The sequence below is a fragment of the Amphiprion ocellaris genome, chromosome 15 (genome assembly GCF_022539595.1).
Source record: "Amphiprion ocellaris isolate individual 3 ecotype Okinawa chromosome 15, ASM2253959v1, whole genome shotgun sequence".
NCBI lineage: Eukaryota > Metazoa > Chordata > Actinopteri > Pomacentridae > Amphiprion > Amphiprion ocellaris.
Window position 1 is genome coordinate 4,843,240 of NC_072780.1, and position 27,380 is coordinate 4,870,619.

At 38.7% G+C, this 27,380-nt stretch overlaps 1 protein-coding gene across 4 annotated transcripts; it reads left to right on the forward strand.

The window, feature by feature from the left end:
* The first annotated feature begins 365 nt into the window (after nt 1-365).
* Nucleotides 366-27,316, forward strand: tuft1b (tuftelin 1b). 4 transcript variants are annotated; one of them, XM_023261094.3, is made up of 15 exons: nt 388-548; nt 1,519-1,595; nt 1,721-1,777; nt 16,868-16,945; nt 17,035-17,133; nt 17,252-17,326; nt 17,456-17,518; nt 18,526-18,615; nt 19,339-19,449; nt 22,195-22,418; nt 23,662-23,767; nt 24,078-24,161; nt 25,793-25,884; nt 26,000-26,113; nt 26,270-27,316. In XM_023261094.3, the coding sequence occupies exons 1-14, from the start codon at nt 512-514 to the stop codon at nt 26,070-26,072; spliced, it is 1,266 nt and encodes a 421-aa protein (XP_023116862.2). In that variant the 5' UTR covers nt 388-511; the 3' UTR covers nt 26,073-26,113; nt 26,270-27,316. The 4 variants fall into 4 exon arrangements, with proteins under 4 accessions (XP_035799797.1, XP_023116862.2, XP_023116861.2 ...); XM_023261093.3 differs by having other exon boundaries at nt 26,000-27,316; XM_035943904.2 differs by lacking the exon at nt 1,519-1,595 and having other exon boundaries at nt 366-548; nt 26,000-27,316.
* The last annotated feature ends 64 nt before the right edge of the window (nt 27,317-27,380 follow it).

Sequence of the window (27,380 nt, forward strand, 5' to 3'; positions counted from 1 at the left end):
AAACTCATAATATATTCATGTAAAACTGAATATATTAAATTTTAACAATCTCATAAAAAAGAAAATAAATCAGAATTTTCCTCTGTCAAAGCCCTGATAAATGCACTACTTATTTCCTGCTGGTTTTGATCCATTATTCAACAAACTTTGTCACACATGCTGAAAGTAGGACACTTCTCTGGGCCTATGTGTCAAACTTGATGGCAGAAAAAGTTTCTGAAGGTAAATGAGTTCAGGCCTAACAGGAAGTGGATCCACCTGACGCCTTCTGGACGCTGATCAAACAAGACTCCTGTTATCCTATTTGCAGGACTGACACAGAATTAGCGGCAGATATCGCAGAGGAGGAAGATCCTTGAAGGTGCTGTTAGAGAGACAGATGGAGAGGAGATCTGAATGCATTTGGCTGAAGTGAGACAGATGCAGAGTGGCAGCATATGGGATCGTTGTGGAAGAAGATCCGGCAGGTGACTGAGAGCAGGATGCCGTGGTTTAGCAGCTCTCACATCAGATGTCTGCCCGATTCAGGCGTCATCAACTTCTCAGAGGTCAGACAGCATTTAAACATTTCAGTCATGTGTTATTGAGCAAATCAGTCATTGCTATTCCTAAACTGTGGACTTTATTCTGCCATCCAACATGAATTTACAGCCTGAAAATGACAGACAGTGGAGTGTTTCTGTTGGCTGCAATCAATGAATCATTTAGACTACAGATTTAATACTGGTTTGAGAGTTGAGTAATCAGTTCAGTGTCATATTCTAGGGGAAAAGAAAGTCAAAATTAAGTAATTCCAGCTTCTCAGATTTGCAGTCTTTAAACAATTTAGTTTACTGAATGACTTTGGGTTGTGAACAAAACAAAACAGTTGAGCTTTTGAAGACACTGATTGATATTTTCTGACTATCTGCAGACTAAACAACAAATTGATTAATTGAGAAAATGAAAATAAGTATTGTCACATCTCTACTTTTAATTGAAATGCCTGGTCCACATAAGATAAGAGATAAATAAATAAATGAATATGTTGAACATGCAAATTAATTAACAAACTAAATAATTATTACAAAAACTATTATCTAGATAGATAGATAGATAGATAGATAGATAGATAGACAGACAGATAGATAGATAGATAGATAGATGTTGTTTTGAGTCTTATATTACCTTCTTTCTTGAGTCTGTTTGCTCATGCCAAATGAAATTAATATAGATTAAAGATTAAATATGAATGATATTTAATCGTGATTAATGGAAATTAATCCACAGCAACCCAGTGATTAATATGATTACAATTTTTAATCGTTTGACAGTATTAGTAAAAACCGACTTTTTTTTTTTTTTTTTTTTTTAACATAAATTAATGCATAAAAGACCCAAATTGCTGCGTAAAGACGCACCAGAATGCAGGAAGTGACGTATCTGACGTATCTGCAACTTTCTGCTACAACGTCCAAACACTCGATGAAGGGTGAGAAGAAGGTGTCAGTAATGATTTGTGCCTCCTCCTGCTTTCAGAGCTGCGTTCCTGTGAAATGAGCTGCAGGTCTTTATTTCACCTGGACACAAGCAGGAGGCAGACAGAGCAGCTCCAGGTGGAAAGCTGCGGTTGGTTCCGCTGAGGAGAAGTTTAAGGAGGACATTTATCTGTTCCACAAACTTCTCACAGCTCTAATCTCTCTTTTATTTCTCTATCTGTGCTTCACTTTGTGCTGAGAAGATGAGCGGAGGAGTTCTGCGGACTGTGGACGATGGAGAAGTGGACGAGACGACTAACGTGAGTGATGTGTGTTTTAAATGTGTTAGAAAAGAGAAATACGCTCTGTAGAAATAACATAAATTACATATTTAGCGACTTAACAACCGTTTCTCATCGGGTTTGTGTCACAGCTGTGGTGGATGAAGGTATTTAATTACACTGTCCTGTTTTACACAACTTTTCTCAACATTAATTTCCCTCTAGAATCATATTTGAGTTAAATTTTTACTTGTAAAAATTTAACTCAACTTTGTCGACAGTAGAAATTCGCTTTTGACCCAATCACGTGACGTCAGAAAATAATATAACGTGGTATTAAGTGTGTCCTCACAGCGCATGTGCTGTAAAATTAATCAGAATATTTAGATAATTTTCACCAAATTTATCTCATCTGTGTGTTTTCATTGTCACAGCACGCTGTTGTGTTACATTTCATCACAACACAAAGAACACGTTGTACCAGACCAGACCGAAGTTCGCTTCTGGTTCATAGTGAAGGGACAAGTTAAGGGAAACTTAAACTTTTAAACATTTTAACCATTTAAAGGTGACAGAGACACTTCAGATAAACCCTTAATAGAGCCAAAAACCCACCTTTAAATTTGCGATACCTTTATTCTATTTGTGAAAATGCTAAATAATTAGAGCATTTAGTATCCAGCTCTAACGTGTTTGGTCCATGAGGGAAAAAAGCACTGCAATCTTCCTTTTTCTTTTGTATTTTTCAAAATCACAAATCAATTTTAAACACCATTAAGTGTTTATTTGAAATAGCTGACGGCTGAATATCAGTTAAAGGTGGAAAAAGATAAGAATCAGATTAAGTTTCCCTTAACTTCCAATTACAAGCTAACTTCAGCACTTATAATGATCATGACCAGCAGGTAGCTGAAAACATGTGGCACAGTATGGTGCCCATGGGCTACAATCTAATCCTTCATACAGATTGACTTACAGAAAGAGTCAGAACAGTCCAGCTATTTGTTCTCCACTAACAAAAAATCTATCATTTAACTTTGATCATTTATTGCATTTTATGGCAAGATTGAGCAGGAAAATGTTTCTACAAAGGCTTTTTCTCAGGGGTTAGAACATGTGAACAAGCAAACACTGCCAACAACCTTGACTCTTTAATTAATCTCAACATGTTGCAACTACTTTTCCTGACACAGTTTAACTCCTTACTCCTTAAAAATGTCCATGTTTCAGTTTCCAGTCATGCAGTGTTTACTTTGAGTGATTGACAACACACTTGTGTAACCGCTGATGCTGAAGTCACTTAAATTGAGAAATCCTGAAGATGATGTGGTTAACAGAACAGTTAGCGACTCGACACGACTTCCACAACCTGCTGAGAGATTCTGAGCTTCACTGTTACTACAGAACTCTACAGCTGGAAACGAATAGAATACAGTGGAGGAAAAAAGTTTTCGGACACCCTTAAAATTGTACACAATCGCAAATATTTCACACTGTTGAGGGCTAACCTTGACCCATTCTTCTTGAATTCCGGCTTTTAATTCTTCTAAATTCTTTGTTTTACTCTTTGAAACAAACTTTTTGATAATCCACCACAGATTTTCAATGGGGCTCATGTCCAGGGATTGAATTGGTCACTCTCAGACCTCGATACTGAGCTCCTGCAGCCAAGTTCTACTGGTCCTGGATGTGTGGCAAGGGGCATTAAAGGGGGCATTAAGGGGCATTATCTTGTTCAAACATCCAGTTTTGACCTCGACGGAACAGAGTACGTGCAGAAGGGAGCGTGTGGGTTTAGAGAATGGCACAATACTTGGCTGAGTTCAATGAGGTGACCAACACCAGCAGCACTCATGCATCCCCAAACCATGATACTGCCTCCACCATGCTCGACAGTAGGTACCGTACATGCAGGACATAATAATTCTCCTGGTCTTCCGCGTACCCTAACATTAGCAGGAGGAAGATAAAGCTGGAAACTGGACTCATCTGACCACAGAATCTTGACCAAAAATGACCAAAAGTTGGTCTAAAATGTCTTAAAATGATGAAAACCTGGTCAATAATTACTTGAAATGTTACCCAAAAAAAGTTTTGTGCATAGTAGTGTGAAAGAGTTGTAGTGGCTGTTAAAAATTCAAAAATTCTGATCCAAAATGGCTGCTGAAGGACTGCATCTGCACTTCCTGGCTATCTGGTGGCAGCTGGACCCTTCCTGGCTGAGAATCTGGAACTTCAGGCGTGTTTCCTGCATTAGGTTCCTTGTTTTAGCCATTTTTGTCTCTGAAGGATTTTCAAATGTCCAGACTTTATATAGACACGAAGCACGACAACAAAAATTGTGTCTTTTGATAGAAGGCACAACCTTCTTTAGTGGTGCCAAAATGATCCAATACTCAAAATACACAAATATAGACAGCAGCATGTCTTTAATTCCTAAATCTATTCAATCCAGTCAGAAAAATCCAATAGTGTACATGCCTCCTCAGGTTGAATACCTATGACACCTCTGATCTCGAGTAGAATCTTGTAATATCCTGAAGAAAAGGCTTAAATTAAATCAAATAACTTCAATATATATAAAAAAGTGAATTCAGTTTTCTAAGTGTAAATGCACCCTGAATATAATAGCTGCTATTTGAATGGACAAAAACAAATACTTCTCACATGTTATCTGTTACGTATCTCAAATCTGGTCTCAACTCGTGTAGCTGCTTTGTTCTGCTGCTTGTTGCATGAGTTTTATTTCACTTTTTTTATCAGGATATTCCTCCTCAGAGTTTACACAGAAAACTCAGAGCTCCTCTTTCACAGCGTTCAGCAGCGTGTTAAGAACAAACTGATGTGTTGGAACAAGTGAAGCCTGAACGCACCTTCTGCCAACGTCATTAGAAGCAAAGGCAACAATCACACCCTCCAGCCACGTTTTATTGCTTAAAAATAACCAACATTTTAACCCTTTCTGTTGAAGTCGGTTGAGGAAATCGTACATGTGACATTTTAAAATGGGGAATTTACTCACTAAGAATTTGCCAAAAGTTGTTGGTCTGCTGGTTGAATACAAGCGTTCTCTTTTCATTGGCGATCAAACAGTCGTACAGTATTTTCTTTACACACATCCTTGTATATATTAAAGAGTAACGGCAGTTTAACAAAGCAAGAGTGAGACTTTGCCAGAGAAAAGATTAAATATTGCATAACTCGTGATTATGGTTAAAGAGATTCATTGTTCCAAATCCTGGAGCTGATAAGTGTTTTCTCCCGTCATGATGGCACATGTAGATCATTAGTTTATACAGGTAGGAGGCAGGAGGAGAAGAAATCCATGAACCGATAAATGCACACATGGTGTCAAATCATTTCTTTATCTGTTGACATTTAGTGGAACTGAATGATCAGAAGACAAATCCTTGATTGTAGTTGGGGGGGATCAGTTATTTATTTAGTGGATTACAAAGTCAAGGCAGGATAAATCTGTAAATACAACTGAGTTATATAATTCTGACTGCGTCTTTAACCCCATCCGCCCTGGAAGTGCCGGGTTTTATTTAAACACAACCTGAGAAGGTTGTCAAGCTCGGTGCATAAATGCTGTTTTTTGTTCTGTTTTTCAATCATTTTTACAATTGCAGTTATTAAATGAGAAAACGAAGGCAACACAAGTGAAAATGATCAGTTTTACCAGTTTTTCACTCTATTTTTTGTAAGCAATTTTCTGTTATTTTGCAGATTATCTGTTTTGTTCGTTTACAGATAATAATTAGCAAAATTCAAGAAAAAAATCCATAATTAACATGTTAAATGTAAAAAAAACAGGCCAAAATTATAAATAGTTTCCACATCAGAATTCTGTATTTTTATAGATTTGATCTTTCACAGTGTTTGAGTGTAAAATTATGCTTTGTTTTGTTTTGTTTTGTTTTGTTTTTTACTGCATTTACGTCAGCTAAAAATGTCACTATTTTACAGATATATTTGAAAGAAATTTATGTATATTAAGGATTGGTACCAATGGTAAATAATTTATATAATTTCATGTTATTTTAAAGATTTACATTCAATAGAGTTCTTTATCATATGTGGCAAAAACACAGAAAAAAAGTTTTACATGTTTGCTTTTTAAAAAAAAAAAAAAAACAGGACTAAACTGTAAATAATGACCACATGAAAAGTCTATATTTTCACAATGTGTAACTATAAAATTATAGGGCTTTACTGTATTTAAACATGTGAAATATTTCATTATTTTCCAAATAAAACCCATAATTTTAACATATATATATATATATATATATATATATATATATATATATATATATATATATATATATATATATATATATATATATATATATATATATATATATATATATACACACAACAATATATATACAATTTCCAGAATCCCAGAGAGACATCAGATGTCTTGTCCAACCACCATTCTAAGACCCAAAGATATTTAGTTTACTATCATAAAAGACACATTTAAGAATCTAAAACTGGAGAATTTTCTTCAACAAAAGGAGTTTCAATGATTAGGCTCATAAATATTTTCCAGTTTATCTACTAATCGCTCAATGGACCAATGATTCATTCATTAAAAAATACAGAACAGTTTGAAAAGGAAATAAATCCTAGGAGCTTCAGTAGAAAGCAGCTGGACTTGTCTTTTAGACAGAAACAGGAATCCAGTTGCTTTTTGCTGAAACTCTCAGGATTACCATGACGTGATGACTAAGAATCTACACAACAGAATGGAAATGGAAAAAAAAAGAACTTGAAATGGCTATTAAAAAAAAAAAAAACAATCAAAATGAGTAATGGACTCTCAGATTAAAGATTATTTCAGTTATGTAAGTTTGTGATATATCGTGAGAGACGCACAAACATGAACATATTTGGAGTGCTCACCATTTGACTTTTGTTTGCACACTTTTGTTTACTCTGCACACTCTCACCGAGCCACTGACTGCTATATAAAGACGCTTCATTAATCTCTCTTATGTAACTCGCACCACACATTCCTCAGAGTGCTGCTACCTACCGCTGTCACCTTGTGGCAGATAAACGAGGCTTCTTCATTCCACAGTTTTATCTTTTCTCTCAGTCCTCAGTGACTCAGACACTATATTAGTGCACATTTCCACATGTCAAGGCTCACATAAGTCTTCTGAGTTAAGAGTGATTAAAATGTACACACTGATTTGATGTTCCAGTTTTTCAGCTTTCTAAAAAAAATAAAAATGAAAGGAAAATGGGAGGTGATCTTCCTACGAGGTAATGGCTACGTTAATCCTCAGAACCCAAAGAAGTTTCTGGGTGTTTCTTTGTCACATTTTTACCCACTGTGGGCTCTTTTTTTACTGCAACATAAAGAGAACTCAAAAATGTCTCTTGCATAGTATGATAATGTTATAATGCCACAAATCAGAAAAATAGATCAATCAAAAGTTGAATTTATTGGATTATTTATTTCAAGGGCCCTGCAATCAACATGTAAAGCATTTTTCCCCAAGCGCTAACTTGTCTTACCAATACAGGAACAAAGACAGTGACTCTGCATGCTATAGATATTTTACTACATGCACTTTTTGTTTGTTTTCATGCTTGTTTCCTATCTGCTCTGTGGGAACACACCCTGCAGTTCAGCCCAGATCAGCTGAAAATGCCCTGAATTTTTGTCACATGACTGTTAGTCGCGGCTTAGTTACTAATGGCCTCTCAAATATGCTGGGGATTGCAGATTATGGTTAGTGGAAGTAGTTTATTTTTGGCCATTATTTAAAATGATACATATAGAATAAAATACTTTTTAGGAAATATTAGCTTAAATTTGGTTAAATTTCCCCTTAGAATGGTCGCAGTTACAGATAACCATTTCAAAGGCCATCAGAGAGCTGAGTATCTGTTGATTCTTGCTGTTTGTACAGTCTCTGGAGCAGGTTGGGCGTTTTTTAAAGACAACATGCCTCTCAACCTGCTGGCGTGTTCAGAGGGTTAATAAATGACCCCCAAAATGTTACACAATTTAGATTCGCCGTCAACAAACATCTCCCTCGTGGCCTGTGTATAATCTAATCAGTGGAAATGTTCCCTCCAGTTCTTTCCATTGTGTATCTGGCACCACCGTCCTGCAGTTGAGGCTAATTGCTGAGTGCCTCCTGGGACTGGCACTGTAGCTCTGACTGGAGAACAGTCTGGAGGAAAGAAAGGGTTGGGCTGCTGGTGGAGCCTCACCCATCCATGTAAGGCAAGACAGAAGCAGCTTCCCACGCACTTAGTCACTCAGACACTAGCTGTCTGGATCGCAGGAACATCACTGGGAAGCGTCCCGGACAGCTTTGTCTGCCCAGGTAGATATGAGAGCGATTCTTTGTGAGATAAGGTGAAGGATTTGCACGGTGATGATTTTAGTGAGTGTGAAGTTCATGATGGTACTTGCAGTTAGTTTTGTATGATGAAGTGTTTATGTTAAGTGATTCATTTGGGTTTGTCTTCCTATCAAACATGTAAAGATTCTTAAATTTACAGGCCTTATCCTTTCTTGTGTTCTCAATATACTGCAGGTGAGGCATTAAATAGCATCATATTTTATTTAACCACCTGAACTTTCATGGTGTAAAAGTGGCTTTAAAACTTTCTCGAGCCACCCCCTATGTGTGTCAATTACTACTTGTTCAACAGAAAAGTGGTTCAGTGTCTGTCCTGCTGGTGACACATGCATTTGGCATTAATCACACAGGAAGGTTTGGTGTGTCAAGACTTGCTGTTATCAACAAGTTACCACGTTGTTTTAAGTGTTTTATGGCATCTATAACCCTTCATATTGCGTGTTGTTGCGTTGCTCAGTAATAAAACTTGTCTGTTTTGACTGCAGTCGGAGATGGATGGATTTCACGCTTGGCTGCGAACTGGTGGTTCGGATGGGTGTGTGTGTGTGTGTGTGTGTGTGTGTGTGTGTGTGTGTGTGTGTGTGTGTGTGTGTGTGTGTGTGTGTGTGTGTGGCAGCGAATGTGTTGTCATCAGCTTTTCCTTCTTAGCTTATTAGTATGATTTAATACTCAGATTTAAAGCTGTGTGTGGTGGTGTTTCGTATTGTTCTTTGGCATCAGTCAGCCTGGACTCATCGTGGAATCATCTTAAAGTCGGTGAGCAGCCGTCATGGTGTAGTCTGTAGTCTGATAGCTGGGAGTGGACGGTCCTGTATTGATCGTGTGAAGTCACTGGAACTGAGGTGAAGCAATGATGTCACCTAGAGCCTGATTGATACATGGATCAGTCAGCGCTTATTGGCCGTTATTGGCTCACCACAGATATATTAGCACCGCCACATATGTTGTCCGACAGAGGTTCATTTTTACAGAACACAATACAGAAAATGATACCAGTTGGGGTGGTGTAGAAATGGTGTCTTCACATAGTTTGTCCAGCAGAACAGCTTCGACTCCATTGTTTACAAAACTTTCAGCATTGTTTGCAGTGCATGTAGTAGAGTGTGGTGCAGAGTCGAGGAGTGTCCTTACAGAAAAATGCAAATGAAATTCACAAATATATGTCATCATGTATGTTGTCCGACAAGCACTGATATGAAAGCTTCAAGCTCCATACAAAAAAAGATGCAAGTTGGGGTAGTTAGTAGAAATGTAGTCTTAACAGAATGGCTCTGATTCCATTGTTTACAAAACTTTCAGCACTGTCTGCAGCGCATGTAGCAGAGTGTAGTGCGGAGTCAAGTAGTGTCCATACGGAAAAATGCAAGCTAGCTGATGAAATATGTAGCTGGAGTTAATGAACAATGACCCATTCCTTATACCTTTTTTAATATAACTCTAGCAATATATGTGTAAAGATAAGATTTATTCTTCCTGACCGGGGAAATTCACAAATACATGTCTTTGTGTGTATGTTGTCCGACAAGCACTGATATGAAAGCTTCTTTTTACAGAATACAAAAAAAAGATACAAGTTGTGATGTAGTTAGTAGAAATGTAGTCTTCTCATAGCTTTTCCAACAGAGTGGCTCTGACTCCATTGTTTACCAAACTCTCAGCATTGTTAGCAGCACATGTAGTAGAGTATGGTGCGGAGTAGAGTGGTGTCCTTACAGAAAAATGCAAACAAGTTTGTGAAATATGGTGCTGCAAAGTTAATAAACAAGGATCCCATTCTTTGCGCTTTTCAATATACTTTTATAAAATAAGATGCATTATTGATCCGTCATCGGGTAAATTCACAAATACATACATTGCTAGAGTGCAGGAACATTATCTTAGCAGACCCAAACCTGATTTTGGAAACTTTTACTCTATAAAATTGGTATCAACTCCAAAAAAAATCTAGTATCTATTGGGATCTAATGCCACCCAAAACCAGTGAACATGAGTCAGGTTGGGCTGTACCTGCTTCTTTTCTTATCATCTATGAGTCTCATCCAGTATAGAAGATGTGATCTGCAGTGTTATTGATTTTTTTTCCCTGATTACCTGAGTGTGTCAGCGATAATGACATACTATCTCCATTCTGCTCCATTAGTCTCTTCAGGTCTACTCTCCTCTGAGTTGAACCATTATCATACTACATAACTCAGTTTCACATCCCTGTACTCCAGGGTTTAACTTTCAGCTTTTTCAGCAATTAATCAATCAGCTTGAAAAATAATAGTCAACTATTTTGGTAATTAGACAGCTGCTGAAGTCATTTTTCATTCCAAATTCTGAACATCACCAAGTTTAGCTGTTTTTCTTCATGATTTATGCAGTCCTTCTCTGTTCTACTGTACTTTACGTTGAGTTGTCCTCCCACCTTGCATCCACTAAGCAGAGTAACAGACGGGCAGTAAACATCCTACAGCAGCGCTTCGTCCTCCTCCTTCTTTGTTTACTGCGATGTAAACAGAATCCCCCTCTGGTCTCACTGCTGCTGCTCAGCTTTACAGCTGACCTATATTGACCAGGTGTCTCCAGTGGCACATTATCCACCATAATGTTTACTGCAACACTTTGTTCACACGTTTGCTTTTTAACTCCTTAGTAATAGTTTCACACCAGTAATTTGGACATTGTCTATCAGTGTGGAGGCCTGCAGTGGTGCATGAAATAAGGTCAAGATGTTCTGGCCTCCATGTGGTGATTAGAACATGAAAAGATACTTTATGACTTGTTGAAGAATTTTCACTCTTAGTCCTTCAGAGTTTGCTGCAGTGAGGTGTTTATTGGTATTCTGGCATACGGTGGGTTTAACAACACAGAGCATGAATCTGTGAAGGTAAGCTGACCCAGAACATTTGCAGAGGGCACAATTCTTAGGGATGGTCAGACAGTAGGGAAGGGGGTAGTCAGTGACAAAGGGTACGACAAAAAGAACAAAGAGTAATTGAATCAAGGGGTCTGGCAAACAGCTGTAAATAGCAAAGGTGTGACAACAAAAGGTAAGAAGAGGTCTGTCAGACAGTAACAAATAAAAAGATTGTGGCTAACCGTGGGAAATGGAATGGAGTGACACTGGAAAGTATTTGTAGCAAAAGGTGTGCTATTTTCTTCATTAGACTCATCAAACTTGGTTCATTGGTTTAATCAAATACATTTTTTTGCAAAAATCTTAATTAAATATGAAAACAGCAAGAGTTAGTTTAGATAACTAACATGAAGCTGAACATTTATAAATTACTGCACTGACGAAGCTATGCAAAGGATTTGTTTTCTATTTGGTTTTGCGTGGTTTCATAACTTTGTGGGAAACTTTATCTTCTCTAATTTAACAACCCATCAGTCATTTGTGCTGATATCATCAGTTAAGCTATTTTCATTACATTAATTTAACCCGGAGGTTGCCTGCATTATGAAATGTGGTTATATGTAAACATGCACAGTCACGCAGCCTTTGTTTTTAATGTGTTCTAAAAGGAATCTGAGGTCCGACAGTAGATATGGAAATTAAGTGCTTTCTGAGCTGCATGGACAAGTCTGAAGGAGCAGCACTGTTTCTTTAACTCATAACTGATATTTATTGCATTGTATGAGCACAGAGCACATAAAAGAGTGGATGACACTGTGTACATTAGAAAAGTGTGAGTTTGTACATTTTTGCAGCAGTGAGGAAATGTGGATTAGGACACAGCAGAAGAAGTATTAAGCCGTTGTGGTGTTTCACTGATGTCTTTTCTCAACACGAGAGCGTCACAGACGTTGTATCAAGACAACTTCTTTAATCACAGATGCAAATTGGGCAGGCCAGGACAGCAAAAGTATGCATTGATTACATGTTTAAGTTCAACTTGGAACTTGATCACAGATACAATACAGGAAATCTGGGCTGCAGTGACGGATAATAAGCACTTTGTGTGGGAATGGCTGTAAATCAATCATGTTTTCATTCACAATCCAGGCCACTCCAGCATCTGAGATCGTTTCGTGAAACGTGGTGACACATTTAATGGAACGCAGTTGTGTTATTCACTTCATTCATTTATTTACTATTCTCATATTTCTTAACACTCTGCTGTTGCTGCTTCTAAACACATAACATGCTGAATATTTCCCAGAGAAAGAGGAAATACCTCAACGGCTTTTAGAACAAGTTCTAACAAACTATACATTAATTGAGTCAAACATGTCGTTTATGGATTATTTGAGTGCCAAAACATACAGATTACTTTCTTATAGCTTATTTTTATGGAGAAATTACAGCTCTGATGACTTCATTTTGATGTGTTTGTCAGCCAAATGCGTGAAATCTAAATGGTTTTAAGGAGTTCGTGCCAATAACGCAGAAGATAATAGCATGTGCTGAGGTGCAGAACATTGTGTTTCAGTGTAAAGTTAGCGCCGCCCAGGGTGTGTCCGTCCCACGATCTTCTTCATGTCTCACTGAGAGAGGGAAAAAAAAACCCTTGAGCTGTTGCCTGCTCGGTTCAGAGTGAAATACTGGCCGAGCTGTCACCGCCTCGGAGCTGATGGTTTTCAGGCGCTGCAGTTACGCACAGAGCTGCCAGTCAAGTTGAACCATTTAGCTTTTGTTTGACTTGCAAAGTGGAGAACTGGTTGCTTACGTAAGTAGCCAAATGTGCTCCTCACGTTTTGCCCTTCTTCGCTCTTTTGAGGCATATATCTCTGTATGACTTATGGTGGCAAGTTCACACTCGCTTTGGAACCATAATCCCCTTCACATATTGGTTTATTTAGGGACCTGTTAAGAAGAAAACTACTTAAAGTAGAACTCATCTTTTTCTTTGTTCGATGATCTGCACTCAGTAATCCCAGTCTGTCTTAACATTTTTGGGTCTGTCCAACTCAGTCCAGTGTAATTTGAGGGTTTTTGTGTGTTTGTTTTGTATTATTTCTGCTTTATCTGATTTGAAATTTTAAAAATGTATATCTGGACAGTTTTTTTTTCCATACATTTATAATTTTGCCATTTTTGATTTATTGTAGGCTTTTTTGGGATTTTATGACCTGTGCAGTCATAGATCCACAAGTGGGATGTACTTTTTATTGTTTATCCTCTTTTAATCTCATTGTACAGTCTGAGAAAGACTAACTGTGCTCATGCGTTATCCATGGTGTAGGCGGCTTGTACACCACCTTCCATCATAACGTGCAAGCAACAGCGACCACATTTTGAAATAGTTTTGTGCCGCTTGGTGTTTTTCTCCGATTGGCATGACCTGATAACAGAACACAAACAAGCTACTGATGCTTAATATGTTTCCAGCTGTCTGCATTGTCATGATGTTGCTCGGAAGCTCGACACAGTTAATGGTTTTTCCAGGGAAACAAGAAGCGGTTGATAATCGGGTTCATCACGGTGCTCACAGCAATCTACAGTGTATGGGTCAGTCGCAAAATGTTTTGATCTGGCTGACATTCTTTCTACATTCTCATAGTGTTTGGTCATTTTCTTGATTGAAAAACACTTCTAAGGTCTGTTTTGATGTCATAAATAAGTGTGCATACCATTGGGGTTATTGTTGCGGCATTGTGTTAAAGATGACAACAGGCTGCGGTATGCGGTGAACATGTCAGTGCCTCTCTAGTGTCTCAAAGGGAGCAATTAAAGGTGTGTAAGGTGCTTTTTTTAAGTCTAGATTTAGTAAAATGTGTGTGCAGCATCATGAATGTTTCAATAGTTACATGGGGGACACTGACCAGACAGGCTGATATTAAAATGTGTTATTATGCAAGTGAAGATTCATGATGTCCTCAGAAGGGTGGAAACATCTGTTTCTTCTCCCGCCTCACATTTTATGTACTGTACAGTAGTCACACCTGCCTGTCAACCCTGTAAAAATACCTTTCAGACAGAAAATAAGAAGCTGCAAGTGGAAAAAGATTTTTACGAGTTTGTTTTTGAGCAAATTTTCAGGTACCGGAACGGTGACACTAGTGACTTTAGTTGTAAAACTAAAGCTATTTTGCTGCACTACGGCTGTATTCTGGAGAAGAAAATAAATTAATTATATCTCATCAACCAATTTCTAACTATCTGCTGTGTTTTTTCTTTTTTTTAGGGTCTTTTTAGTTGTCACTGAGGATTTCCACCTAAAAACAAAATCAACAAATTAGATAATTGAAATGCAAACATTTACAGAACATTTAGGTTTTATTTATTTTTGCTTCTGGCTATTAAATGATGTCATTCGTGCAGGCGTCTAATTTATTCTGCTGCTGACACCCAAACTAACTTTAATTAAGGCCAATGATGATAACACTCCCAGCAGAACCACAAAGTAAAAACACGTATTCATAGACTTTCAACCCAAATAATGACTTCTTTACTGCAGGGTGCGTGACACACTGCGCGCACACACACACACACACACACACACACACACACAACCAACACACCGTGGAGGCAAAGATTAGTTGCTGATAAGACGATGTTACATAACTCACCTGTAATTGGTCTGTTATCCTCCACCTGACGTGGATTTAATCTGTCAAAGGGACAATCGGTTTGTTTTCTTTGCACAATCGCAGAAAAAGCATCACAATTTCTGTGCAGTCACACCATCACACACTTAAATGGGTGTTCCCAGCAAGGATTATGTGCAGTCAGAGGATTTTTTTTTGTTTGTTTGCTTTTGGGGGAGATTGAAGGGTCAGGTATGATTACATTTTAACTTTTTCACTGAACTTGTCCATTAAACGACACATTTCTTAGTTGAGGCATTGCTTATTTTCCTATACTGTTATTTAATTATTTGCTATCCATTCATTTGGTTAATGTTTAGTTTGAATAGGTGCTGTGTTTTGTTGCCTAAAAGTATAAATCAATCGCTACAGTAGGCGACTCTGCTTTAACTTTGACCTAATGACTAATATCAGTGCAGAGCAACGTACGCCTCCAGTGAAAGAGTGCAGTCACCAGCAGGGTGTCTCCGTGTTCGTATGGAAAATATGGTGCGTCATTGGAAGATCAGCAGTTCAAGAGAAGGACAAATAAAGGAGCTGTGAAGGTCCTATGGAATATGTCAGGTCATAAATTACTCGTCCTACCTCACTCAGGGAGAAGAATAGAATAGAAATACCTGCAGAAACAAAGACACCCTAGATAGGTCACCAGTCTATCACAGCGTTACATGTGCAGACAGTCACACGCATATTTACATCTACGGACAGGTTAGAATCACCAATTAACCTCAGCATGTTTTTGGACCTTGGGAGGAAACCGGACAACCCGGAGAAAACCCACGCATGCAAAGAGAGAACATGCAAACTCCATGCAGAAAGATCCTGGGAAGGCCAGGACGCCAACAGGAGATCTTCTAACTGCAAAAAAGTGAAAGTGCTAACCACCGAGCCACTGTGCAGCCCAGATAGGAAGATGCAGATGTATAAAACTGAATAAAATAATACTAATGGCTAGTATTTTTATTTAAAAGTTTATGTAAAGTCAGTTTTCAGTGCTTCACGACGGCAGCAAATAAAACCGACAAGTCAAAAAATCATCAGGCTTCTAAAAGAAGGCTGAGAAACAGCTTAAATGTATATTTAAAAAAAACTATAAAAAGAAAGGGTTAAGGTCAAGAAGTCAGGGCCTTTGGCACTAAGAAAAGACCACTGTCCAAAGACCTCAAAGTGCATATCAGCGTATATGATATCAGCGAGCATGAAGAGGTCAGAGATGTAGAGAAGAAAGAAGTCATGAAGGGCCTTAAAAGTAATCAGAAAATCTTCAGCTTTGGAGTAACATACTGGAAACCGATGTAAAGAGGTTAAAACAGTTGCATGTGTTGGTTCTGAGTAGAATATTCTACACAAATCTAGATTTATTTAGAATGGAGGGGACATGGCTGGAACAGAATACATGTTTACAGAACAGAACATAATATATAATGGTATATCAGTAGAATAGCACAGCACAGCATAGAATACAATAGAATGCACAGGAGTGAAATAGTATGTACAAATCTAGAATTCTAGAGTAGAAAAGAATAAACACAAGTCTACATATAACAAGATAACATGTACATCTATATTATAGAAGGGGCATATCTATAACATAACATTTATCTACACAGTTGAAGATTCTACATATCTATAGAACAGACATGACTAGAATAGAACACAAGTACAGAGCAGAAGACTGTACAATAGACAACCACATGTGAAATCAAGCCATCTGGATCTTTCCAGAACTTCCCGTCTGTGTTGTTGTTGATCCTAAAAATACTCACTTTTTTGTATAAGTTTGCATGACAGATATTATCCCATACTGTCTGTTTTTGTTGCCAAGGCGACCTGGTTGAGAGTGACTAAGCGGCCACATGTTTCTGCTGTTGGTATTTTTGGCCCCCGACTGGACTCGACTAGTTTCATTTTCTCCAGTGAGCAGTGTTTGGTCATAATCACCAGACTTGGCAACGGGAGCTAAGTGGAAATGTCTCCTCTTTGTGGGTTGCCAGGTTTTATGGTCTAACAGCGTGGCATCCACAGAGGAACTTAAGTAATGGGGAAGTTTTATGGCAAAACCTACCCTTTTCTCTCTCTCTCTGTCTGCTCCACCCTCTTCTCTTTCACTTATGACTTTCATTTTAATCCCGGCTCCTTCATTGGTTGTTTTTTTTTTGTTTTCTGGAGAATCCCCGCTGCTTCTTGTAGGTTCCACTTATCGTCTCATCTTTCATTTCAGGGGCGGTGCAGGCGGCTTAGACTCAATCTACAAGGTCAGGATCAGGCAGGATACAGCTCAGAACGACACAACAGCAAGGTACGGGTTCACTTTCTGTTCCTCTGTGTTGTTTATGGAGAGAAATAAACTTATCACGGGGCGTTATCTGATATTTTGACCCATTGTAGGAGAGCAGCATCGCAGTAGTGCTGCCACAGAAACCAGAAGAGAAGGAGAAAACACCTAAATTCATCACTCCCATAGACGAAAAAGTCGAAGTCATCAAGGTACGTGGGCTTATTTTGCTGTGATAATGTTGTTTGTGTAGCTGTGTTCACGCTTCACGCCTCTCTGAAGTGTAGTTCTGTGTAATGTCTGACACATTCCCATCATTGTGTTGCCCAGGTTTACCTTCAATCCCGTCCAGAGGCAGCAGAGAGCGTCAGGATGCTGACGGACGAAGTGTCGCAGATTCAGGAGGTCAGTAATGGACAATGAGTCGACATTAAACAACTAGCAGAGAACAATGGAGAAGTCTGAGTTGAATAAGGTGAAGGACATAGTCGTGTTTCTGCGTTTTTCTAATGCTTGCTGTGTTTTCGTTCTTAGGTGAGGTACTGTCTGAAGACTCTCAGAGAGCAGATGGCAGCCAGGCAGAGCAGCAACAACAAGGTACACACCCTCTGCCAGAAAGTTAAAGAGTTTTACAGAATGCAAATTGACAGCAATTACGATGCACGTTTTATGTTTTAAAGTATTCATTTTGCAAAAATAGATTCTGTAATAAGAGGATTTGCTTGTAAATTGAATATGTTTCTATTTTTAACCGTTGGTCTGACAAAATAAGCAATCTGAAAAGGCCATGTTGGGCTTTGAGGGACCCGAGATCTGATTTTTTTCACCTGAATCTCAAGCTGTTTCTGCTCCAGTCACAGTTTTACTCACTGTGAGCTCATTTTTCACTATAATCTAAAGTCCTGTACCTCTATGGAAACAGCACAACCGTGGCTAGAAGGAGAACAATAACACCTTTTATGCAGTATAACAAAGTCATAGCGCCAGAAATCCTAACTAAAAAAGAAAAGAAAAATGGGGACTGCATTTTACTAATTACAGTTTTAATATGTTTCCATCCTCGTTTCTGAGCTGCTTGTTCTATGCCATCTGAAAAGTTCCTGAATTTTTGTTATGTAACTGTTGATCCAATCTGAGTCACTAATGGCTTTGTGGAGCTGGCATTTTTTTGTTTTTCACAGAATCTGATTAATAAAAATTCTTTATTTTTGGCTGATTTCTAAACAAGATGTAAAATTTTGATTAAATATTATGATTTTGAGCTCAGATTTGGCTAAGTTTTCTGAAAGACCAGCATTCCAAAGTGCTTTACTCTGACAGAAAAAGGACAATAAACCTTTTTTTTTTTTTCCAAAAGTCCAAAAAAAAGAAAAAAACACTTTACAGCAGCTTGATGGTGCAAGTTTGGCTGCCAAAACGTATTATGGTCCAAAAGTAGTTGAAATATGGTGGAGATATATTATGTAATGCCTTAAAAAAACTAATTTCTTACTTACTGAAATTTAAGCTACAGTTTCTTGTGCTGTCAAAGGGATGCTTGTGTTGTGTTTCAAGTTGCCACTGTAGTATTTGTACTGAATTAAAACTCCCTTTTTTCTTTTCAGTATCCAGTTAATGGCTTCAAAGTCACTGTACCCATCAGCCAACCAGCCGTTACCAACGGCAACGGCTTCCACAACGACACAGACTCCAACGTAAGTTCAGCCTTCTCTCAACACGAGTGTCTTTGTGGCTTTTATGATGGGATTATCTGTCAGTTTGATACGAGTCAACCATGGGAAATGGCAGGAATAGATTTGAATGCATCCAAATTTCTATCCAAATGACCGGCGTGTCGTTCGTGATGCTAAAAGAAGTCTGGCCCTCCAGCTGTAAGCAAAAAAAACATTACCAAGTTCATCACAAAGCCCCCACAGCACCAGAGCTCACTTACATCCTGACTAATAGCGAGCGCACACACCATATTGTATTTCCCACGCTTTAGCCTCGACTCAGCACATCGTAACATCTACTGTAACACGACACCATCATCTTTCAAGGAAGTAGTGTTGGAGCAGGGAGGGAAGCTGTGTGCGCTGTGGATATCCAAAAGCGGTGACCTGGATGTGAGCTGTGTAGGTAAGCAAGGGTAGATTTACGCTGCCCTGCTTTCTAAGTGGTGTCAGATTATGCGGCGATGCACAGAGCGCCGTTTGTCCGGGTGGGAAAAACAGCTCTGACAGCTCCCAGAGATAAAAGATTATCTGTGCACAGTTAAAGAGCTTTTTGTCTCGATGCTTTTGTTACCTCAGGCGAGACCGAGTAACCTTTTAAACACGTAGCTAAACAACCTATCAGCGGCCTGCTTTATCTGTTTGTTAGCTCGCCCTCGGGTTCAAGTAGATTACGCCTAATTGGGCTTGTCACTTTCTGTGCAGGTGGAGGATAATCAGGAGGAGAGCGTGAAGCTGAGGGAGGCGACCAGGCGGCTGTACTCGCAGCTGACGGAGATGGAGAAGAGGCATCAGGAAGAGAGGGAGAGACTGCAGGTCCGTCTCAAGGGGACGAGTAACACGACATCATTTCCTGTCTGCAGCTATGACTCAGCCCTCTGCCACTGCTTTAATCACCCTCATTATCTGTTATCTTTGGGTTGCATCCCTCCCCCTGTGATCCTCTGCTGTTTGCGTCTTTGCTCTGCGGTACATTCATGTGTCGGGGCATGTAGGGACGCTGCCCACACAATAACATGTTATGATTGGCTGATCGGTCATGTGCTCTCTCTATGGGGCTTTCCTTTACCCTCCTTATTGTATTAGTTGTACCAGTTTAAATTAGATTGATGCAACAGGCTGACATGTGGCACTATTTACTTGTTCCTTTGTCTTGTCGCCGCCATGTCACAACAACAGAAACATTGCAGTTTCTGACTGAGAAGAGACATTACAACATATTTATTTATTTGATCAGGGGCCATGCAGTTAACATAGATAACATCTGATGTCTTGCATATAGAGTGTGTAGCATTAAGCTCATTTTCAGCTCCTTTCCCTGGGTGGGCTTTTCAGTAAAAGCAGACAAAGAGGACCAACAACACTGATTAAAAACAGCAGACATTATAAACTACATTACACACACATGACACAATCCACTCTAGTCAGACCTTATAGATGTCATAGATGAGGGCATTCTTGTTTTTCTTTCAGCCAATACTTAGCTTCTGCTGTAGAAGTTTTTAAATCTGTTAAAATATTCATTTTGTAATGTATTCCAGGTGTGACAGCCTTTGATTGAAAAGGCTGTCTGTCCAGATGTAGTTCTGCTTTAATCTTAACTCCAGCTGATTACACCTCAGAATATCACTGTAAATTACATTTAACGAAGAGGAAGAATAATTATTTTTTGTTTGCGGATGTGTTCCTGGAGCTGTTTCAAGTTAATCCATCGTTGGTTCACATTAAGGAGCAGCTTCTCCTTTTCCTTTTTGCATTGCATTGTGGGAGTCCAGTGCACATTAATTGCTTTCTCAGGTGTTCAAAATCTACTAATCTAGTACTTTAGGTACTGCAGCTGCCCTCACAAAGTACCTTCTGTCTCATGTAGTATCATACAATTAGGACTTTTTCATAATATTGCTTCCTGAACTTTAACCGTTGCAGTCTGTGGTGCAGAATTAGATGTCATCTGTCCTCACGTTCTTGGCTGCTCAAGCGTGTTTATACTTGCACGAGACATCATTACATAGATGATGTAACTGCTGGCTTGCATACTGCAAGCACAGCCAGGTATTTTTGGTGTACTAGATTTGACACACTATGTATTCAGACATTCTAAATCTTTTTCTGTTGTGTTATATAGCATAGTAGTGTGTAAATAGAAACACACCCCAGGTAATTTTTTGCCACTGAGGTCAGGTGCATTATGTTTTGGAGGTTTCTGCGCATATCCTTCATCCAAATGTCTTCAAATTTGACACACACTTGGACTCAAGAATGAACTGATTCGATTTTAGTGGTCAAAGATTTTCAGCAATAATAAGAATTCATAGACTATGTATGAGAAAATTACTTACTTACTTATCACACTATATTTCATGTTTTATTTGAATTAGTGTCTTGTAAAAACTTGGACTCATTTACTACAAATAATCCTGCAATGATACAGTATGTGCTAATGAACTACCGTAACTAGAAAGTGAGTGGAATTTCAATTAAGCACAGTTTTAAAAAGATGTCTAAAACATCTGTGCTGCAGGTGCGTAGAAAATGTTTGGTTTCGGTGACCAGGTGTTTTTTCGTTGTACAAGAAAGAGACGGGAGCGTTATTATAATCACAGCAGCAACACAAAGCAAGATGCAACACAACATTTACTTTCTCCTCTACATCCTCTTCTTTTCTCCAACCGACCCACTCCGCTCCCACTCTCTAATCCCCTGATATAATGAACCGAGGCAATGCCGGATAAAGAATAGCAAAACAAAACCAAAGCACACACACACACACACACACACACACACACAAAAAAACCCTTTTCCTTTACAACCTAGTCCTTCCTCCTAACCGTTTCCCTGCTTCCCAGGGATCACATGACCTTTATAGACAGCGTTAAGATATAAAGGCTCGTCTTCTCCATCATATAAGCCAAGAGTGAACAATAATATAGAAAACTTTTAACCCTGAACTTAAGTTTGTTTTTGTACTTTTGTCCTCATTGTCTAAAACAAGACATAAAGCAACCAATGCATCACTGAAAATGGGCAAAAACAAGATGCAAAATGACAAAAGATTCAGAAAATGTCCCAAATAAAATGCAAACGGACCAAAACGACACTGAAAATGTTCAGAACAGTGATAAATGAACAAATTTAAAACTTTTTTTTTTCCTTTTGGGAGTCATTTGTACAAAATGAGGTTTTCAATCTCCACTCACATTCCCTCAAGACACAAGTCAACCTCAACACAAACACGTTTAATGCTGTGAGTCAGTAAAATAAAATCTAATCATATAAGAAGTTAACTGATGAGATCTGGGAATGCACAAGGTTTCTGTTGTTTCTGTGTCAGATGATCAAACAGGTTTTATATGCTTCACATTTTACTGCTGTATTTGCTTTTGTATGTATTATTACTAATATTTCAGGGATAGTAACCTTCAGATTAGTAGTTTGGATGATCGGGCTGAACAGTTTGCATGAAAAGCTTAGCTGTCTTCTCAAATCTATGCCAACAGTCTTTGTTTTGCTATTTAATATCATCCCAAAGCCGTTTCTCACACTGTGGTTTCCCCTTCATAGGCAGAGTCGGACGAGTATCGCCTTCGTCTGGCCGAGCAGTCGGAGCGGCTGCAGAAGGCGGAGGAGCAGTCGGACGAGAGGGGTCAACAGGTGGACGAGCTGCAGAGGCTGCTGGGAAATATGGAGATGGAGAGCGGCGCCCTCAAAGAGAAGTTGGCTGCAGGGGAGGCGGAGCTGCTGCAGCTTCAAGAGGAAAGAGAGGACGGGGAGGAGAGCGAGCAAAGGTAAGATGGCATACAAACTAGTATAAGACTAAGAAATAGTTGCTGTTTTTTGTGTTTTTAAGAATGAAAATCATGAGGAAAACCCCACTATACAGTAACCCGGGTCAATATGTAATTGTGGGACTTTTTGTAACATAGTTGTCAGGTATCATAATTGACATTTTTGCTGTTTTCAGGCCTAAAATCAACATGACTGCCTATAACCAAACACCACATGACATTTTTACACAAAGATTCTTCTAAATATTATGTATATAATTGAGTAAAATTGAAATTGAAAGTTATTTCTAAAGATATTGTAGTAAACCTGTTGATATGCCATAAATCCACACTTGATTCACACACTACTTTCTATTAAATAACTCAGAAAGCCTTGGAGTCTGGCCAGTCTTTTCTTCAGGAGGAAATGACATCATGTGGAGCAGGTCATGTGATCTGGAATTAACACACTTCCTGGAGAGGTGTTTTTGTAATGGGGAACTTAGTAGAAAGTGATTTCTGGGAAACAGATATAATTAAATTTGACATATTGCAAAAAAAGGAATATCTGTCATTATTTCAACTTAATAAAAAGAACACAGTCAAAACTATTTCTGAATCAGCTCATTTCATTATTGTTTAGCTAATTAGAAAGTGGTTGTTATTAAATTGGGACCGTTATTTAGTTGACATTTTAGTGATATCCAGTCATTTTTATTAATAAGTGATTGTTTCTTTAATAAATAATTATGGAATTTGTAAAGACATGATCATAATGAAAATGAAAAACATTATTTTTTTTACTTTTAATAAAAATGTATGCAAGATATATCCCATGGACTTCAAAAGTCCCTCAATTATATATTGACCCACCTTATAACCTTTCTTTTAATAAGGTTATTTAAGCCTTTAATCATCACACAGTGTGGAAATTTGGAATTACAGCAGCAAAGACGCAAACATTTAAAGAATGTAGCAAAAAAAATGAAACTAAATCAACATAAGTACTAGTTATAGAAATAACAGTAAGGCACAGGTTCAGATGTTGGTTTAATTAAATCAATACTGTTGAGTTCCACTTTACTATCCTCTAATGTAACAGAAATATAAAACATGAATTTATTTGCTATCTTCTAACAACTTATTTCCCAACACTTCTTTTGGTCAAAACTTTAAAATGCCTTATTCAGAACTTTCTCAGCTAATGAACAGTTTTATACTTTATATAGATATAATTGGAGTTGTCTCCTATGTTTCTTTGCAGGTGTGCAGAGCTGGAGAAGGAGGTGGCCGTCCTGAAGGAAAAGATCCATCACCTCGACGACATGTTAAAGAGCCAGCAGAGGAAGGTCCGCCACATGATTGAGCAGGTACTTACGCACACAAGCAGGTTACACACACACACACACACACACACACACACACACACACACGATGCAAATGAGCTCTCCAGTACCCACAAATGCACAGGAAGCCATTAATGAGGAAATTAGATTTTGAGGAGGCGGACACATGAAGCAGAATTGATCTGGGAGGGGCAAGAGGAGCCAAGCGGAAACGTGCGGTGAAACAAATCTGGCTCACCATGAATAAGTGATGCTGCATCTGCTTCTAGTGGGGAAAGTGACGCGTTTCCCTCCTGAGCACCTCCTCATGTTTGTTTGTGTTTGCTCGTTTCAGCTGCAGAACTCCCGGACCGTCCTCCAGGAGAGAGATCGAGTCATCAGAGATCTGGAGGAAAGGGTGGCGTTCCTGGAAGCTGAGGTCAGGAGCCTTAAACTGCTGCATTCGTTCAAAAAAAATCAAAACATTAAAGGTTCATTTCTGCTTAGACTCTTATTGCTGTGGCTGGATTACCTTCCCACATTTTCATTAGAGAACTTATTTGCATTACGTCTTGTTTTCTAAAGTTTTTCTGCAAAGGCCAGCAAATTGTAATTTTTTTTTTATCTTTAACATATTCCTAATAGATTACTACAGGCTTGTTCCTCTCAGCTTCTGTTGTCTGCTGCTGAGTCTGATCCACAGAATGTAGGTTGCGGGTTCAACCCAGCCATTTCCACTGTGCATTTCAGAATACCCTCCATTATGGGAAACAATAACAATCACCCAGCAGTGATCTAAATACTAAAAATGAGCCCAAGATTTGGATTCTTCAGTAAGGCAGTTATGCTCAGTGTTGCTTTTGGTGAACTATTTAATTCTGCATGTAAATGTTCCACCACTGCTTTTGTGGGGCACCATCACTACACACTGGGCTCAATGAAGGATGTAGCTTCGATGTTCCCTCAAAATCGCAACAGATGGAATTGTTTTGGTGGAATATTTGCTCAAAGAGAGATTAAAATGGCTAAACTAGCAGGGCTGACTAACAAAAACTGTACATTTTCAGTGTGGTAGGTTACTAGCCCAGAGGTTGTTACTGTTACTAAACACCTCTCAAGGAAGTGTGTTAATTCCAGATCACATGACCTGCTCCACATGATGTCATTTCCTCCTGAAGAAAAGACTGGCCAGACTCCAAGGCTTTCTGAGTTATTTAATACAAAGTAGTGTGTGAGTCAAGTGTGGATTTATGGCATGTCAACAGGTTTACTACAATATCTTTAGAAGTAACTTTCAATTTCAATTTTACTCAGTTGTATATATAATAATTTAGAATAATTTTTGTGTAAAAATGCCACATGGTGTTTGGTTATAGGCGGCCATGTTGATTTTAGGCCTGAAAACAGCTAAAATGTCAACTACGATACCTGTCAGCTATGATACAAAAAGTCCTGCAGTTATATCTTAACCCTACTGTTGTTTCCCGGAGCGAAGGGGATTTTGAAAAACGGTTAAACACAGATAAGGGGAAGTGAAGAACAAAACTGTCTGAAATGAGCAGCCACAGACAGGTTCGTACCTGCAGCCTACATCCAGTGAGTCAGACTACATGTGCTTTAACCATAATGGGCATAAGCCTCTCATCAAATGTGTATTCATCCACGGGTTAAAATAGTCCATATGAGACACATCATCTACTCCTGTTTGGGTACGTTTTAGAGAACTACTTTGCCTTTATTAAACATGAAACTGGCCAATTTAAAGAGTGATATCTTCATTAGAAACAAATAAACTTGGGGTTGAGTGTCACAAAGAGACTATGAATGTGAGGAATTGCTGAGAGATGGAATAGACAATTGTGGTTTTTCATCTTTTCATGGGATTTGTTGACAGTAAATAAAAATATAGATAAAAGTGGGCTCGCCAAACTGTCATTCTCCACTTTTCCAAGCAGACTGAAAGCTAGAATACTACCCTGGACACTAGCTACTGCCTGCATTTGTGCTTTGGAACCACTAAAACAAGCAAGAGGACACAATTTAATGTCTTTCACCCATTTCTGTGTACAGAATAGAGAAATGCATGACCACATGGAGTACTTCCTGGCAGGCCAGGAGCCTCCACCGATGTCTACTGAGAATAAACCAGAGGTCGTTTACAGGTGAGTGATGGCTTCCTGATTTCCACTTCTCCTTCACAGCTAATTCCATCCTGCTGATATTGTGTCTGACTGTTTGTCATCCTTTGTTTAATTTGTCATTTTCTCCTTTGTGCAGCAAAACGCTTACACCGACGACACAGACCAACAAAGCCCTGCCGTTCATCAAAGTCATCGAAATCAAATCTTGAATGGAGTCGCTACCACAGCAATGACCAGAAGTAAATACTGTGTACGTACATATTTAACCACCTACCAGTATGTAAAAAGTAGACCTGCAGTGAGTTTAAAAAAAAATTAACAGACCTCGTGCACATTGGTCTTCTGTTAGTACCTCGTAGTTACTTTTGATGCTGTTCTACATACCTTTTTTATTTGGTTTTCTCAGTGTCAAACTGAATCTAAACTGGGATCTGGCAGTAGGAGAAATCCTAAAAAGAAAACGAGGAAAGAGCAATGCAAAGAATTTTCCTGAATCTCTGCAGTTTGTACTTTCTCAGCAAGTCTTCAGGATGCAACGGCAGCAGCAAGAGTTCAGTAACATCCCTAATGGAACCCCCACTCTGCAGAATCTGAATAAGCTGTTTCAACAGGTCAATGTAAAAAGCAAGAACGTTAAAAATTCGTATTATTATTATTACTGCAGGTCAAATGTCCACAAATTCACGATGTGTTAGTGATTGTGGGCCTCCTCCACCACAATCCTTCAGGGTCAAATTCCTCAGCGCTTTGCACCACACTGCCAACGGCAGGCATGCAGTTAGCCGTGTCAAGGTTGAAACATGATTTATGTTTAACTGAAATACATTTTTCTCTGACGTTAGAGTGGGTTAAACATATATGAGTGACAGCTTGATATATTACAGTTTCGACCATCTTTGAGTAGTGCTGGTAAATACTTACTAGAGGCTCTTTTCATTCTTTTTTTTTTTGGCTTTATTGATGAGAGACAGGAAAGTGGGGAGAAGAATGGGGAAGGACTTGCAGCAAAGGGCCGTGAGCTGGATTGAAGCTCATGGCCGCTGGATTGAAGCTCATGGCCGCTGGATTGAAGCTCATGGCCGCTGCATCGGGGTCTATAGCCCCTGTTTATGGGTCGCCCACTCAAACTATTGAGCTCCTGGGACGCCCGCTCTTTTCATTCTTATCTTCTCTGCCAAGTGTTGCCTCAACATGCTTGTTCTATATTCTGTTTGAGTGTAAAGGTTTCATATTTAATAATGCTGATTCTACTCATTATCTTACTTTCTTATATATTCATGCATTGTTTGCATGGACTTTGTTTCTCTCTGTAAAATACCAGGATGAACATTTTTATAAAGTAACCCTTTACTGTGAACATTGTAGATAGATCCACTGAAGTTCATTCTTTGTCCTTTCATTGTAGATTTTGTTCAATCTTATTTAAATCTAATAAAAAAAAACTTTTGTTGGACCCACTGTCTGTTCTGTTTTACAACTAGAATCATGTGCTGCTCATAGACTGTATAATAAAGATT